Source organism: Tursiops truncatus, chromosome 3 (genome assembly GCF_011762595.2).
Source record: "Tursiops truncatus isolate mTurTru1 chromosome 3, mTurTru1.mat.Y, whole genome shotgun sequence".
NCBI classification, from domain to species: Eukaryota; Metazoa; Chordata; class Mammalia; order Artiodactyla; family Delphinidae; genus Tursiops; species Tursiops truncatus.
The window spans coordinates 163,621,310-163,637,311 of NC_047036.1; the positions used below are offsets into that span (position 1 = coordinate 163,621,310).

The following is a 16,002-nucleotide window of genomic DNA, read 5'->3' on the forward strand; positions in this document are numbered from 1 at the left end:
TGCAGTTGTTCTTTTATTGCCATTACTGAAATGTCCTCCAGGAAGAGGACAGTTAAATCACAGTCAAGTAGATAGCTGGGCGAGGGCCATGTGTGATGCTGCAGAACCCGAATCAGGACAGGGAGGCTCAGGTCTAGGGCTGCCTCTAGCCGGGCCTCGTGGTCACCGCCTTGGCCCTGGAAAGTTCCACTGCATGAAGGGCGAAGAGGATGATGTTGCCTCAACTAATTCTAGAAGGTCTGTCCTCCCCATAGCAGCCAGAGGGCGCCAGTGAGTACCTGAGTCAGGTCACGTCCCTCTGGTGGGAGCCCTCCATGGCTCCCACCTGACTCAGAGTAAATGCCTAAGTCCTCCCCGGGGTTCACGAGGCCCTGCATGATCTGACCTGTCACCTCACTTTTCCCTGTCACTCTTCCCACTTGCCCCCCAAACTTGCTCTGCCCCTCCTTGCTGCTATTTGAACGCACTAGGTCCCTGCCTCAGGGCCTTTGCACTGGCTGTTCCCTCTGCCTGGAGTCACATGGCTCCCCTCATTCACCCCCTCTTTCAGGTCTTTGCACAAATCTCACCTTCTTGTTGACCCACCTTGCTCCCCAACACCGGGCTTAGGACTGCAAACCCTGCCACAGCATTTCTGTTGCCCGTTTCCTGGTGTCCTCCTCCCGACAGCCCCTAGAATCTAAAATACTATGTAATTTACTAATTTAACTTAACAAGTGTCTCCTTCACTGTAATATCTGCACCTCAAAAGCAGGGATTTTTAAATTTTTTACTACCGCACCCAGCTCTTTCCTGTCTGCTACAAAAAAAAAAAAAAAAAAAAGAAAGAAAAGAAATATTTGGTCTTTGCCCCTGGTTCTTGGCAAAGAGCTCCTAAAACCCTTGTAATATCCAGAGTGATAAGAGCATCTTTTGTATACTAATGAGAAGACAAGCTAGGCTGGAGACCCCTAGGTAGCTTCAGGATGGGGCTGATTGCCAGAAAGACCAAACCATGATTAGAGGGTTGAGACCATCAGCCCCAACCCCTGGGATGGAGCTCCAGGGAGGAAAGAGGGGCTGGAGATTGAGTTAATAACAAATTGTCGGGACTTCCCTGGTGGTGCAGTGGTTAAGACTCCGAGCTCCCGATGCAGGGGGGCCGGGTTTAATCCCTGGTCAGGGAACTAGATCCCACATGCGTGCCGCAATGAAGAGCCCCCATGCCGCAACTAAAGATCCTGCACGCCGCAGCGAAGATCCCGTGGGCTGCAACTAAGACCCGGCATAGCCAAATAAATAAATATGCTTTAAAAACATTGTCATTCCCATCTGAGCTATATCCTTGGTAACAGTAAGTAAAGGATTTTCTGCGTTCTGTGAGTTATTCGAATGATCAAACCTGAAAGGGAGGGGGGATTGCGGGAACCCCCTGATTTTGTAGCCACGTCAGACAGAAGTATGGGTGCCCTGGGGACCTAATACTGGTGACCGGCATCTGAGGTGGAGCCGGTCTTGTGGGACTGAGCCCTTAAACTGTGGGGTCTGCACTAACTCGGGGTAGTGTCAGAATTGAATTGCACTGTAGGGCTGTCTGTTGGTGCCCCCAGAGAATTGTTTGGTGTGGAAAATCCCCACAGTTCGGTGTCAGAAACAGGAAAAACAGTTCATTTCTTCTTTTTCTTCCAGTTATTGACATACAGCTCTGTATAAATTTAAGGTGTATAACATAATGATTTGACTTATGTACATCATGAAATGACAATCAACTAAGTTTAGTGAACGTCCATCATCTCATATAGATACAAAATTATAGAAAAAAATTTTTTCCTCGTGATGTGAACTCTTAACTCTCAACAACTTTCATATATAACACAGAGCAGTGTTCATTATATTTATTGTGTTGTCCATTGCATCCCTAGTACTTTTTTATTATTATTCATTTTTGGCTGCGTTGGGTCTTCGTTGCTGCATGCGGGCTTTCTCTAGTTGCGGCGAGCGGGGGCTACTCTTTGTTGAGGTGCATGGGCTTCTCATTGCGGTGGCTTCTCTTGTTGCGAAGCACGGGCTCTAGGCATGTGGGCTTCAGTAGTTGTGGCACTCGGGCTCAGTAGTTGTGGCTTGCAGGCTCTAGAGCGCAGGCTCAGTAGTTATGGTGCCCGGGCTTAGTTGCTCCGCGGCATGTGGGATCTTCCCGGAGCAGGGCTCGAACCCGTGTCCCCAGCATTGGCAAGCGGATTCTTAACCACTGCACCACCAGGGAAGTCCATCCCTAGTGCTTTTTATCTTATAACTGGGAGTTTGTACTTTTTGACTGACTTTATCCAATTCCCCCTCCCCCATGCCCTGCCTTTAGTAACCACAAATCTGATCTCTTTTTCTATGATTTTGTTTGTTTGTTTTTGCCGCGCCAGCAGCTTGTGGGATCTTAGTTCCCCAACCTGGGATTGAACCCGGTCCCTTGGCGGTGAAAACGCCAAGTCCTAACCACCAGACTGCCAGGGAATTCCCTGTTTTTGAAGTGTAATTGACCTATAGCACTATGTTAGTTCCTGTTACACAACACAGCGGTTTGATAGGTTTGATATTTCTATACGTTTCAAAATAATCACCACAATAAGCCTAGTTACCATCTGTCACAATACAAAGAAGTTACACAATTATTGACTATATTCCTCCCACTGTACGTTTCATACCCCTGACTCATTTATTTTGCAACTTTAAATTTGTACTTCTTAATCTCCCTCACCTATTCCTCTCCTCCCACCACCCCCCTCCCCTCTGGCAACAACCTGTTTGTTCTCTGTATCTATGACACTTTCTGTTCTTTTTTTTTTTTTTTTGGCTGCGTCACATCTTCGTTGCTGCGCGCGGGCTTTCTCTAGTTGCAGCGAGCGGGAGCTACTCTTCGTTGCGGTGCGTGGGCTTCTTATTGCGGTGTCTTCTCTTGTTGTGGAGCACGGGCTCTAGGCACGCAGGCTTCAGTAGCTGCAGTGTGTGGGCGCAGTAGTTGCAGCACGCGGGCCCTAGAGCACGTAGGCTTCAGTAGTTGCAGCGCGTGGGCTCAGTAGTTGTGGCTCGAGGGTTCTAGAGCGCAGGCTCAGTAGTTGTGGCGCACGGGCTTAGTTGCTCTGCGGCATGTGGGATCTTCCTGGACCAGGGGTCGAACCCGTGTCCCCTGCATTGGCAGGCGGATTCTTAACCACTGCATCACCAGGGAAGTCCCTCTGTTCTATTTTAAAAATAGTTTATTTCTGACATAGAGCAGGCATTGACAGATATTTGTTGAGTGAGTGCATGAACTGCAGAGTCCAAGAGTCAGCTAGGACTTGTGTACTGTCCCAGGATTCTCCATGCCTTCTCTTTGCAGCCCTGCCCCCATGAGGCAGTCCCTTCTGAACCAGCTGAGATCTGGCAGAACTGTTCTCTCCCTGTCACCGTATCTAAAGTCCCAAAACCAAGTCCCATTGGCCAGTTTGGGTCCCATGCCCATGCCTGAACCAATGACTGTGGTCGGACAGATGGAACATGCCAACTGGCCTGCTGGGATCACATGCCTGCCCCTGGTTTACAGACGGAAATCTGAGAGACGGGCTGGTTCCAAAGAAAACTAGGTGTGTTCCTGCCAGACTTGGGAGATGATTGCAGCATAGCAATTTTGACATGTGCCCATTTTATCCTCTTTAAAAATCCCTCCAAAAGAAAGATGGAAGAATTAGATAAACCACCATTTTGCAATCTCCAGTGAAAGAACTGATTCAGCCCGCTATGATCTTTGGATGAAGCTCTTTGTTTATTGATTCTCAGCCGTGATCATGGCCACCCCTTGCAACCACCTGGGTAAATGTAAGAGTCTCCATGCCCAGGCCACAACCCAGTCCGATTAAATCAGGAGATGGGAGATGCAGTGCAGGCTCCGATATTTTGTTAAAGCTCCCACGGGATTCTAATGTACAGCCAAAGCTGAGAACAAGAGATGAAAAGGAAATATGGGGATGAGAGGAACAAGATAAAGGGACCACAGAAAAGCAAGCACCGAATCCAGACGGTACTGCATTACCCAACATTCCACACCTTTTCTGCAACAAATCTAAGGTAGGTGGGGTTGGAGAAGAAGAGGAAGAATCTAGAGCAGTGGTCTCAAAATGTGTTCCCCATTCCAGCAGCATGGCCTGGGAACTTGTTAGAAATGCAGATTCCTGGGCCCCCTGCCAGACCTCCTGAGTCAGAAGCTCTGGGGGTAACGTTCAGACACCTGTGCTTTAACAGAACGTCCAGAGTATTCTAATGCATTTTCTAATTCTGTAACTACTGGATTAGGATAAAAGGAATTTAGGATACATGAAAAACGTGTTGTGTGGACATTGTTGGACCCAATTCAAAGAAACCGAGTGTAAAAAGACATGCTGACAATGGCTTGGGTTTTGAGTGATGCCAAGGAATGACTGCTAATTGTCTTGGGTGTCAGTCCATTGGGGCGTCTGTAACAGACTTGGGTGGTTTACAAGCAACAGACATTTCTTTTTTGTTTAAAATAAACTTATTTATTTATTTATCTATCTCTCTATCTTGGCTGCGTTGGGTCTTCGTTGCTGCGCATGCAGGCTTTCTCTCGTTGTAGCGAGTGGGGGCTACTTCTCGCTGCAGTGCGTGGGCTTCTCATTGCGGTGGCTTCTCTTTGTTGCAGAGCAGGGGCTCTAGGCATGCGGGCTTCAGTAGTTGTGGCTCGTGGGCTCCAGAGCACAGGCTCAGTAGTTGTGGTGCATGGGCTTAGTTGCTCCGCAGCAGGTGGGATCTTCCCAGACCGGGGCTCGAACCCATGTCCCCTGCATTAGCAGGAAGATTCCTAACCACTGCGCCACTAGGGAAGCCCTGTCAACACAGTTTTATGGCTATTGCCTTATACAATTGTCTTGTAAATGAGGTAGGAGAAGAATAGCTTTTTTATATAAATTTATTTATTATTTTATTTATTTATTTTTGGCTGTGTTGGGTCTTGGTTGCTGCGCACAGGCTTTCTCTAGTTGCGGTGAGTGGGGGCTACTCTTTGTTTTGGTGCACGGGCTTCTCATCATGGTGGCTTCTCTTGTTGCAGAGTGTGAGCTCTAGAGCGCAGGCTCAGTAGTTGTGGCACAGAGGCTCCGCAGTATGTGGGATCTTCCTGGACCAGGGCTTGAACCCATGTCTCCTGCACTGGCAGGCAGATACTTAACCACTGTGTCACCAGGGAAGTCTAGTTTTTTAAAAAATTTTAAATGTATACTTTTTTAATATTTATCTGTGTAATCTTTATCAGTGCTCTTTATTCCTTCATGTGGATTCAAATTGGTGTTTTCTGTCCTCTCATTTGAATCTGAACAACTCCTTTTAGTGTTTCTTGTAGGTCTTACAGGTCTGTTTGTAATTCATTCTCTTGGTTTTTGTTTATCTGGGAATATCTTAATTTCTCCTTCATTTGGATAGTTTTTCTGGATACAGAATTCTTAGTTGACACTTTTTTTTTCTTTCAGCCTCTGAATATGTCATCCCATTGCTTTTGGCATCCATGATTTCTGATGAGATAATAGCTATTAATTTTATTGAAGATACCTTGTACATTGGGGTCCCCAACCCCCAGGTTGCAGACCTGTTAGGAACCAGGCTGCACAGCAGGAGGTGAGCAGCAGGAGAGCGAGCAAAGCTTTATCTGCCACTCCCCATCGCTCGCATTATTGCCTGAACCATCACATTATCACCTGAACCATCACTTGCATTACCGCCTGAACCATCCCCCCCCCCATCGCTCACATTACTGCCTGAAACATCCCTGCCCCCAGTACGTGGAAAAATTGTCTTCATGAAACCAGTCCCTGGTGCCAAAAACGTTGGGGACCACTGTTGTACATGATGAGTTGCTTCCATCTTGATGCTTTCAAGAGTCTCTCTTCATCTTTTTCTTTTTACAGCTTGATTATACAATGTTGAGACATGAATTTCTTTGAGTTTATACTGCTTGGAGTTCATTGAGCTTCTTGGATGCATAGATCCATGTTTTGCATCAAATTTGGGGAGTTTGGGGCCATTATTTCTTCAAGTATCCTTTTTGTCTTTTTCTTTCCCTCCTCCTGTTCTGGAATCCCATTGCACATATGTATGTAGGCTTGATTGTGTCACACATGTCTCTGAGGCTCTGTTCATTTTTCTTCATTCTTTTTTCTTTCTGTTCCTCAACTGAATAATCTCAATTGACTCATCTTCAAGTTCACTGATTCTTTCTCCTGCCAGCTAAAATCAGTTGCTGGGCCATTCTACCGAATTTTCCATTTCAATTTTTGTACACTTCAACTCCAGAATTTCTATCTGCTTCCTTTTTTTAAATATAAATTTATTTATTTTATTTTTGGCTGCATTGGGTCTTCATTGCTGCGCGTGGGATTTCTCCAGTTACCGTGAGCAGCGGCCACTCTTTGTTGTGCTGCGCGGGCTTCTCGTTGCTGTGGCTTCTCTTGTCGCACAGCACGGGCTCTAGGCGCATGGGCTTCAGTAGTTGTGGCGCACGGGCTTAGTTGCTCCGCGGCATGTGGGATCTTCCCAGACCAGGGCTCGAACCCGTGTCCCCTGGATTAGCAGGCGGATTCTTAACCACTGCGCCACCAGGGAAGCCCTCTATTTGCTTCCTTTTAAAAACTCATTTCTGTCTCTGTTAATCTTTTCTATTTGATGAAACATCATTCTCATACTTTTCTTTAGTTCTTTAGAGAGTCTCCTTTAATTCTTTGAACATATATATAATACCTAATTTAAAGTATTTGTCTAGTAAAGCCAACATCTGGGTTTTCTCAAGGACAGTTTCTATTGACTGATGGGTTTTTTCCTGTACACTGGCCACACTTTTTTTTTTTTTTTTGGCCACACTTTTTTTGTTTCTTTGCATTTTGTTTCTTTGTAATTTTTTTGTTGCAAACTGGACATTTACAAAATATAATGTGGTAACTTTGATCTCCCTTCCCCCTACTCCCCAGGGTTTTCTGTGTTGCTGGTTGTGCTTGTTGCTGCTGCTGTTTGCTTGTTCAGTGACTCTCTGGAACTAATTCCACAAAGTCTTTGTTGTGTGCAGCCACTGAAGCCCCTGCTTGCTTAGGCTAGTGTTTGGGATGAGAATTTTCTCTTTTTCAAAAGGGAAACCTGGGGGCTTCCCTGGTGGCGCAGTGGTTGAGAATCTGCCTGCTAATGCAGGGGACACAGGTTCGAGCCCCGGTCTGGGAGGATCCCACATGCCGCGGAGCAACTAGGCCCGTGAGCCACAACTACTGAGCCTGCACGTCTGGAGCCCGTGCTCCACAACAAGAGAGGCCGTGACAGTGAGAGGCCCGCGCACTGCGATGAAGAGTGGCCCCCGCTCGCCACAACTAGAGAAGGCCCTCGCACAGAAACGAAGACCCAGCACAGCCAAAAATAAATTAATTAATTAATAAACTCCTACCCCCAACATCTTCTTAAAAAAAAAAAAAGGGAAACCTGACTTATTAAAGTTGAGCAATATTCTGCCATTATTTATCGCTTTATCCGTTCTGTGTATTACAAATCATATTTCATTCTGTTTTTACAATCTGGATGGTGTAAAAAATCAAGACCAGTTGAATTGAAAACAACTTCCGTTTACTTCCCAAGTTTATGTTCATTCTTTTCTCCCTGGGGCCTATCTGGGCTGGGCTCTGAGCAAAGATTCCCCCGGACAAGGCTCAGGAATCAGAATAGTGTTGCTATAATGAGTAGTCTTTGAGCATCTCTACTGGTGCATGAGACCTTATCACCTTTCAGCCACTGCCTTCCTGTGATCCGTGCTTTGGGCAGGACCTCCCTAGACTTAATGACAATAACTTCCCACAATCACTTCATGCTTTCTGTGGGTAGGGCATTGTGCAAAGCCTCTGACATACTGCCCCTCATGAATGACTCACAACAATTGGGCAGTCCATTTTACAAATGAGGGAGGCCACGGTCCTGATGCTCTGTCAGAAAGCTAGTGAGTGACATGACCAGGGCTGGAGTTCAGAGCCCTAGCACTTTCCCACACAGGCCTCCTACCACATAAGTGTAAGCCAGACTCATTAGCTGGGTGGACAGGGCATATCCCTGGAGTAAGTTTGACTTCACCTGAATTAGGTCTGAGGCCCCCAGCACCTTCATGCCTTGCCCCCTTTATAGGTAAACAGTAATGAAATCACCCTGCTTAAAATTACCTCCTCTATCTTCTTCCCAGTTTTATATTTCTCCTTAACTCTTATCACTATCATGCAATAAATTTTCTAATTTAACAAAACCATATTTTGGGAGTTCCCTGGTGGTCTAGTGGTTATGATTCAGCACTTTCACGCTGTGACCCAGGTTCAATCCCTGGTTGGGGAACTGAGATCCCGTAAACCGCCCGGCACAGCCAAAAAAAAAAAAAAAAAAAAAAAATCATATTTTTTGTTTCTCCCTGCTGATTAGAATGTCATCCCCATGAGAGCAGGGATTTTCGTCTGTTTAGTTTATTGTTGTATCCCCAGTGCCTACAGCAGTGCCTGGACTCAGTAGGTGCTCAGTAAGGTTTGTAGAGTGAAAAAGTGAATGTTAACACCCTTCTAATGGCTTTCTATCATACTCAGAATAAAAGCCATGCCCCTCTGTAGCCCACAAGGCCTTGCCCTCGTCTCCCCCTACCATCCTCCTCACTCACCCTGCCCAGCCACAGGGGCCTCTCTGCTGGTCCTTGAGAAAGCCATGCTTATTGCTGCCTCAGTGCTTTTGCACCAGCTCTTCCCTCTGTCAACTCCCATATACACACATGGCTTTTCCTCACCTCCTCCAGTCACTGGTCAAATGTCACCAGGGAGGCCATCCCTGATTCCCTTACCTATCCTGTCACCCTCTTTTACTTCCTTCCCAGCTGGTATCTTAAACTGAAATGATCATCCATTCCCCCCCACTGAATGTCAGCTCCACCATGGTAGGGATTTTGTCTTTATTATATATATATATATATATATATATATATATATATATATATATAATTTTGGGGGGCCATGCCCTGCAGCATACGGGATCTTAATTCCCCGACCAAGGATCAAATCCATGGCCCCTGCATTGGGAGCACGGAGTCTTAACCACTGGACCGCCAGGGAAGTCCCAAAAGGGATTGTGTCTTTTCTCGCTGCTCTGTCCCCGGTGTCCCTAACAGTGCTTGGCACACAGTAGGTGCTCAACAAAAGAGCCTGGTGTGTCCCAGAGGAGCTGGACCTTACCTGTATCACTGCCTCCCCCAGAGAGCCTCCACTCAGGTTGATGCTCTGAGTCTTGGTTATTTTCAGGAGCTTAGGGAAACAGCCCTGCAGATACAAACATCAAAGCAGGCGGAACCTGGTTAGGGACTCCTGGATTCCAAGTCCCCATCAACACTAAGATCCCACATGCCAAGGGGCAGCTAAGCCCGCGTGCTGCAACTAAGACCCAACGCAGCCAAAACTTAAATAAATAAATAAATTTTAAAAATATATTTTAAAAAAAAGAATATGATCAGATGTCCCAAGTTATTGCTAGCTGTGTGACCTTGGAGAAGTCACTACACCTCTCTGTGCCTCAGTTTCCCCAGCTGTAAATGGGACCAATAGGATCGGCCTCACAAGATTTTTGTGAGGATTAAAAGAAAGAATCTACATGAAGCACACAGCAGTGGCCTGACACATAACCGGCATTCAGTAACCATTAGTTACATCTAAGTCCTCTTTACGTATGAACAAAAGGGCTAACAAGTATCCAGCACCTTCTCAGCCATTTTCTCACTATAATCCCATGAAGTGGGTACTAGTCTTTTCTCTGTTTTATAGGTGAAGGAACTGAAGCTCAGAGAGATTAAGAGAACAGGCACAGTGAATGAGCAGAACAGCCACCTGCAGGTGATGGGACCTTCACTTCCCTTCCTGCAGCCACTGAGATACTCCCCTTTCTTCTGGAAGCTGGAGTTGTCTTGTATTCAAAGGGCTCAGTGCCCCCTTTCATTTAATAGGCTTTTTTTAAGTGTCCACTGTGTGCTGGGCACTGAAACCGGCACTGGGAACGCAGCAATGTACAAAAGAGAAAACATTTCTGCCTTGGTGGGGCTGACAGTTGAGTGGGAAAAACAAGTAATAAAATAAGCAGGTACAGCAATGACTTTGTCAGGTGGTGATTAAGCGCTGGGCACACTAACGCAGGGTAAGGAGATGGAGTGTGATGGTGAATGGGGGGCATCGTTTTATAGATAGGGGTTCAGGAACAGCCTCACTGGGGAAGTGACAACTGTGCACAGACTTGAAAGAGATGAGGTAGGAAAACATTTAGGGGAAGAGCATTCCAGGCTGAAAGAACATGGGAATTCCCTGGCAGTCCAGTAGCTAGGACTTGGTGATTTCATTGCTGAGGGGCTCGGGTTCAGTCTTGGGTCAGGGAACTAAGATCCTGCAAGCCAAGCTGCAAGGCCAAAAAAAAAAAAAAAAATACAGCCTATGCAAAGGCCCTGAGGCAAGCATGTGCCTGTTGTATTTGTGCAGCAGTGTGGAGGTCAGTGTGGCTAGAGTGGAATGAGTGAGGGGGTGAGTGGGAGGTTGACAGGCAGGTTGTACAGGGCACAGTGGGTCACTGTGTGGTGCCACGTCCCTCTCTGAGGCCCTAGCCTGGGACTCACTCTGGCCAATTTACCCAGCAAGAGACATTCAGCGTGAAGGGATGAATTAAGGAATGACTCTTATTTCTCAAGGAAGACCCATGTGTTTATTCCCCTGCAGCAGAAGTTAGGGGTGGGGAAGCTAGGGCTGGGGTTTGAAGCCCAGCTCCACCCCTCCCTGGCTATGGGAACGTCTCTGTGCCTCAGTCTCCTCATCTGTAAAATGGGAGAAGGGCAGTCCCCAGCTCAAGGGGTGCGATGGAGACTGAATTCACTGAATGAGTACCCAGTCATGTGGCAGCCATCACTATCTACAGAACAATCATTTCCCACCATTATTTCTGCAATTTGATTTCTCTGTGAGGCAGGCAGTGTGACCCAGGCAATGGACACAGGCGAACATGGATCAAATCCCGGTTCTACCAAAGCCATGTGACCTTGAACCACTCTCCTCCCCAGCCTCAGTCTCCCCATCTGTGAAATGGGGATGGTAACTCTAGGCTGTGTGGTCGAAATGAGCTGAAATTGTGGTCAACATCGCTGGGATTCCTGCAAAAATGCAATTTTCATAAAAGTCCCCAGCCCTAGGGGTCTACCTAGACACCTAACAAAATGTCAAGTTACTTCCTGGTGGATGACACCTGCAGACACGTTGTGCCCGTCGCAGGCCACGGTCCCGATAGATTTATAGCAGCCCCTGGGGTAGGTGTGGCCAGTCATCCTTTCGAAGGATGGAAAATCTGTGTAGTCCTTCATGCCACAGCCCTTTAGCTGCAGAGAAGAGAATAAACGCTTGAAGACTCCCTTTCAAATTTCAAAATAATAAAAACACTAGAAATCATGGTCACCATGGCTACTGTTTAGAGTAGTCACAATATCCCAATGCCTGCGCTAAATGCCTCCCTTTCCCCACCCCATCATGGCTCAGCACCCTCCATGGCTGTCATCTTACTTGGGAGTAAAAGTTGAACTCCTCACCATGGCCCACAAGGCCCTGCATATCTGTCCTGTCACCTTCAGGTCCTCATCTCCCTGCTCTCTCTTGAACTCACTCAGCTCCACACCAATCTCCTCTCTGTTTCTTAAACACACTTAGTAAGCATCAGCCTTGCTGCCTTTAGATGGCTGTTCCCTCTTTTTGGAATGCTGTTCTATCAGATGTCTGCACGGCTCCCTCTCTCACTTCATTCAGGTCTCTGTTCAAGTGTTCTTCCTCAGGAAGCCCTGCCCTGACCCCTCTTTCTAAGTTAGCCACCAGCCCTGTATCAGTCAGGCCAGGCTAAGTGATGCTGCGTAACAAACAGCCCTTCAATTTCAGCAGTTTGTCTCACACTACATGCTCATACCAACCCGGCAGGGGAACTCCATTTATCAAAGTATCTCAGGGACTCAGGCTTGTGAAGCAGCCACCATCCAGATGATTCCACTATTGTGGAAAAAAGAAAGAAAGGTCCAGAGGGCCCTACACTGGTAATTAAATAATTTGGCCAGGAAGTGACTCACATCACTTCTCCTCCCAGCTCATTGGCCAGAACTCATCACATGATCCCCAACTAACTACAAAAAGGCTAGGACAGGCCATCCCACTGTGTGCTGAAAATAGGTGACTAATAGCACCTACAAGTAAACAAAATCCTGACTCTCTCTGCCCTTTCCCTGCCTTGCTTTCTTTTTCATGGCACTTAAGATCCCTGCCACCAATGTTTACTTAGAGTTTTTTTCTCCATCTCCCTACTCGAGTGTCAGCAACACAGGGCAAGGATTTTGTTTTGTGCCCTGCTTTGTCCCCAGACCCCTGAACAGTGCCCAGCACACAGTAGGTGTTCAATAAAAACTCGTGGAAGGACAGCAACCTAAATGTCCATCAACAGAGGAACAGATAAAGAAGCTGTGGCATAGGGACTTCCCTGGTGGCGCAGTGGTTAGGACCCCACACTCCCAATGCAGGGGGTCTGGTTTCGATCCCTGGTCAGGGAACTAGATCCCACATGCATGCCGCAACTAAGAGTTCGCATGCCACAACTAAGGAGCCCGTGTGCCTCAACTAAGGAGCCGGTAAGCCACAACGAAGGAGCCTGCCTGCTGCAACTAAGACCCAGCACAATCAAATAAATATTTAAAAAATATTTTAAGAAACTATACTTAAATTTTTTAAAAAAAGATTAGTGGAAGGACTAGATGAATGAATGAGAAGTACTTTCTACCACCTCAAGCTTCAGAAGCCAAAACGGGGATGCAGGCAAGTCCCCTACCCATAGTGTGCCCCCTCCCAAGCCTGAACTTGACCCCATAGCAGTTCTTGGGCCCCAGACTCAGATGGAAAACACTCCTAGAAACAGGCAATGGCTTTTCCATTCCACACCCTCCCTCGCCTCAAAGATCCTTCTCAACCATCTGCCTCAAGAGCTTAGATGACACATGGAGGCCAGTCTTGCTCCTTAAACAACAAGACTCAAGATATAAGTCTCACCACCTCACACCCATGAGAATGGCTACTATCAAAAAACAAAAACAGAAAATAACAAGTGGTGATAAGGATGTGGAGAAACTGGAACCCTTGTGCCTTCATTGCGGATGGGAATGTAAAACGGTGCAGCTGCTGTGGAAAACAGTATGAAAATTCCCCCCAAAATTAAACATAGAATTATCAGATGATCCAGCAGTTCCATTTCTGGGTATATACCGAAAAGAACTGAAAACAGGGACTCGAAGAGATATCTGTACACCCACGTTCACAGCAGCATGGTTCACGATAGCCAAAAGGTAGAAGCAACCCAAGTATCCATTGACAGAGGAAGGGATAAATAAAATGTGGTCCATCCATACAATGGAATATTATTCGGCCCTGAAAAGGAAGGAAATTCGTGCTACAACACGAATGAACCTTGAGGATGCTAAGTGAAAAAAGCCAGACACAAAAAGACAAATACTGTATGATTCCACTTATATGAGGTCCCTAGAGGAGTCAAATTCCTAGAGAATGGTAGAATGTAGGATGGTGGGTACGGGGGGTTGGGGGAAGGAGGCTTAGTGTTTAATGGGGACAGAGTTTCAGTTCTGGGGATGCAGGGTGGTGATGGTTGCACAACCATAGGAAAGTGCTTAATGCCACTGAACTGGACACTTAAAAATGGTAAGACGATACACTTATGTTATATATCTTTTACTACAATAAAAATAAATTAAACAAACAAAACAAAAGGATGTGAATCTCATCTTCTCCATGACCAAATTCCATTCCAGGGAATAGTCATCCGGCTGTTGTAACCTCTGTAATTCTCAGGGTCACAAAGTTGTGCTCCAAGGCCACTTCTCTAACCTCAGAGATGAAACAGGGAGCGGTGAGCACAGAAAACAGCAAGGTGCCCCATTTGGTGAGGTTTCTTGGGGACTCAGGAGGGAGGTGGGGGCTTCCCTTCTGCTTCCTTCATGGCCCCTCCCCCAGCCATGGGTCTGCGCTGGAGGAGGACGAACTCAGGCTACCATCGCCCCCGAGAGAGGGACACAGGGTAGAGCGTGGGTCTGGAGCCCAGCACATCTGGTTGTATCCAAACTCACAAACGGCTTTGAATCATCTGCTCTTTTGAATCGCCCACACGCCTGCTACGCCCCCGTTATGGCTGCAACTCGATGAGGGACTTGAATATCATCTTCAGCAACTGAATTTCTCTCTGCACAAAAGGGGCAACTTTAATTTTCTATTTTTTAAATAGAGGTCTAAATTAAAACCATTTTTTCCCCAAAGAGGTGAAATCGTCACACGGCTCAAAATTCACAAATCACAGAAGGGTAAACCATGAAAAGTCTCCCTCCCACTTTTTTCTCCCAGCCGACAAGTTTCTCCCACTTCACCACCTCGACTGTCATGGTTTCCAGTGTCTCCAAAGACGTATGCTATGTGTGTCAAAGCAAAGTATATCCTCATTATTGTCCCCCTTGCTTTATTCTATTCTCATTGTTCTGCATCCGGCTGTTCGCAACACGAGTAGCAGTGGCTCTCGGTGCCCTGCTCAAATCCCGGTGGCTTCTCTTATTTCTGTGCCGCGGAGCCCGGCTTCCCGCTGCCAGCAACCGAGGTTCTTTTTTTTTTTGACTTTTTGGCCGCGCCTTGCGGCATTCAAGATCTTCGTTCCCTGAGCACTAATGGAACCCGCGCCCCCTGCAGTCGAAGCTCCGAGTCTTAACCTCTGGACCCCCAGGGAAGCCCCCAGCAACCGAGGTTCTTGCAGTGGCCTCTCCGCACGCATGCGCCCTGGGAGCAGCCCTTAAGCACTGACTGATGGGAGGTCAGTGGGATGGGATTAATACTGCAGCTCCCCAGTCGCTTGGGTGGAGAAAATAGATGGCGTGCTCCTTGCTGCGTCTCCGACATCCCCCCACCAGGACAGCCCAGTTGCACACAGTGTCAGCTTTTTTTTTTTTTTTTGCGGTACGCGGGCCTCTCACTGTTGTGGCCTCTCCCGTTGCGGAGCACAGGCTCCGGACGCGCAGGCTCAGCGGCCATGGCTCACGGGCCCAGCCGCTCCGCGGCACGTGGGATCTTCCCGGACCGGGGCACGAACCCGTGTCCCCTGCATCGGCAGGCGGACTCTCAACCACTGCGCCACCAGGGAAGCCCCACAGTGTCAGCTTTTAGGGGCTACATTCCCTTCCCTGCCTCACTGCCCCTGTCCCCAACAGGTGCTTCTTGGGATCACCTCTCAAATAAACCATGAGCCTTCAGATCCTTTTCTCAGGGTGAGCCTCTGGGGGGACGCAAACGGGGACAGCACTATGTCCTGGAGAATGTACCATCTCCTGCATATAGAGCCTCCTCCTTCCTTCTTTCCAGCTGCATCAGACTCCCTTGTGTGGATTATTATACATTATAAACTCCCCCCGCCCCAAGCATATCCTTGGATAATTCCTAGGGACCAGATGGTTGGGTCAAAGTGTCCGTGCTTTTTCATTTTGATAGATATTGCTGAATAGCCCTCTATTTTGAACTCATTTCAAAACCCCAAGAAACTTCACAGCTTTTCCCATTACTCCTCCAGCAATTACTTCCCATTCCTCCCCCAGCAATTACTTCCCATTACTCCCCCAAATGAGAGGTGGTCCAATTCACTCCGCAGTTTCTTGAGGGGAGGCTTTGAAGGCAGGGCTGAGGTTTCCGGCTTTTCGCCCTATCTCTGGAGACTAGTCTCCCACCATCACCGGATCCCGGCGAGTGTGGGAGCCTCCCGGGGGGAGGGGCAGGGCTTCTATTGATTCTGTTTATTTCTAATGCAGAATGAGAGAAGCCGAGCTGTACTTACAATCGGGAAGAAGGCAAGGACCACTGTGGCGACAGTGATTTCCACGATGAGAATGATGACCAT

At 47.4% G+C, this 16,002-nt stretch overlaps 1 protein-coding gene across 1 annotated transcript; it reads right to left on the reverse strand.

The window, feature by feature from the left end:
- Nucleotides 1-8,307: 8,307 nt before the first annotated feature.
- TSPAN16 (tetraspanin 16) lies at nt 8,308-16,002 on the reverse strand. Its single transcript, XM_033855105.2, is given in 7 exon segments — nt 8,308-8,355; nt 9,246-9,329; nt 11,267-11,406; nt 13,852-13,902; nt 13,905-13,922; nt 13,925-13,961; nt 15,940-16,002. Coding segments are annotated over 7 exon segments (441 nt in total).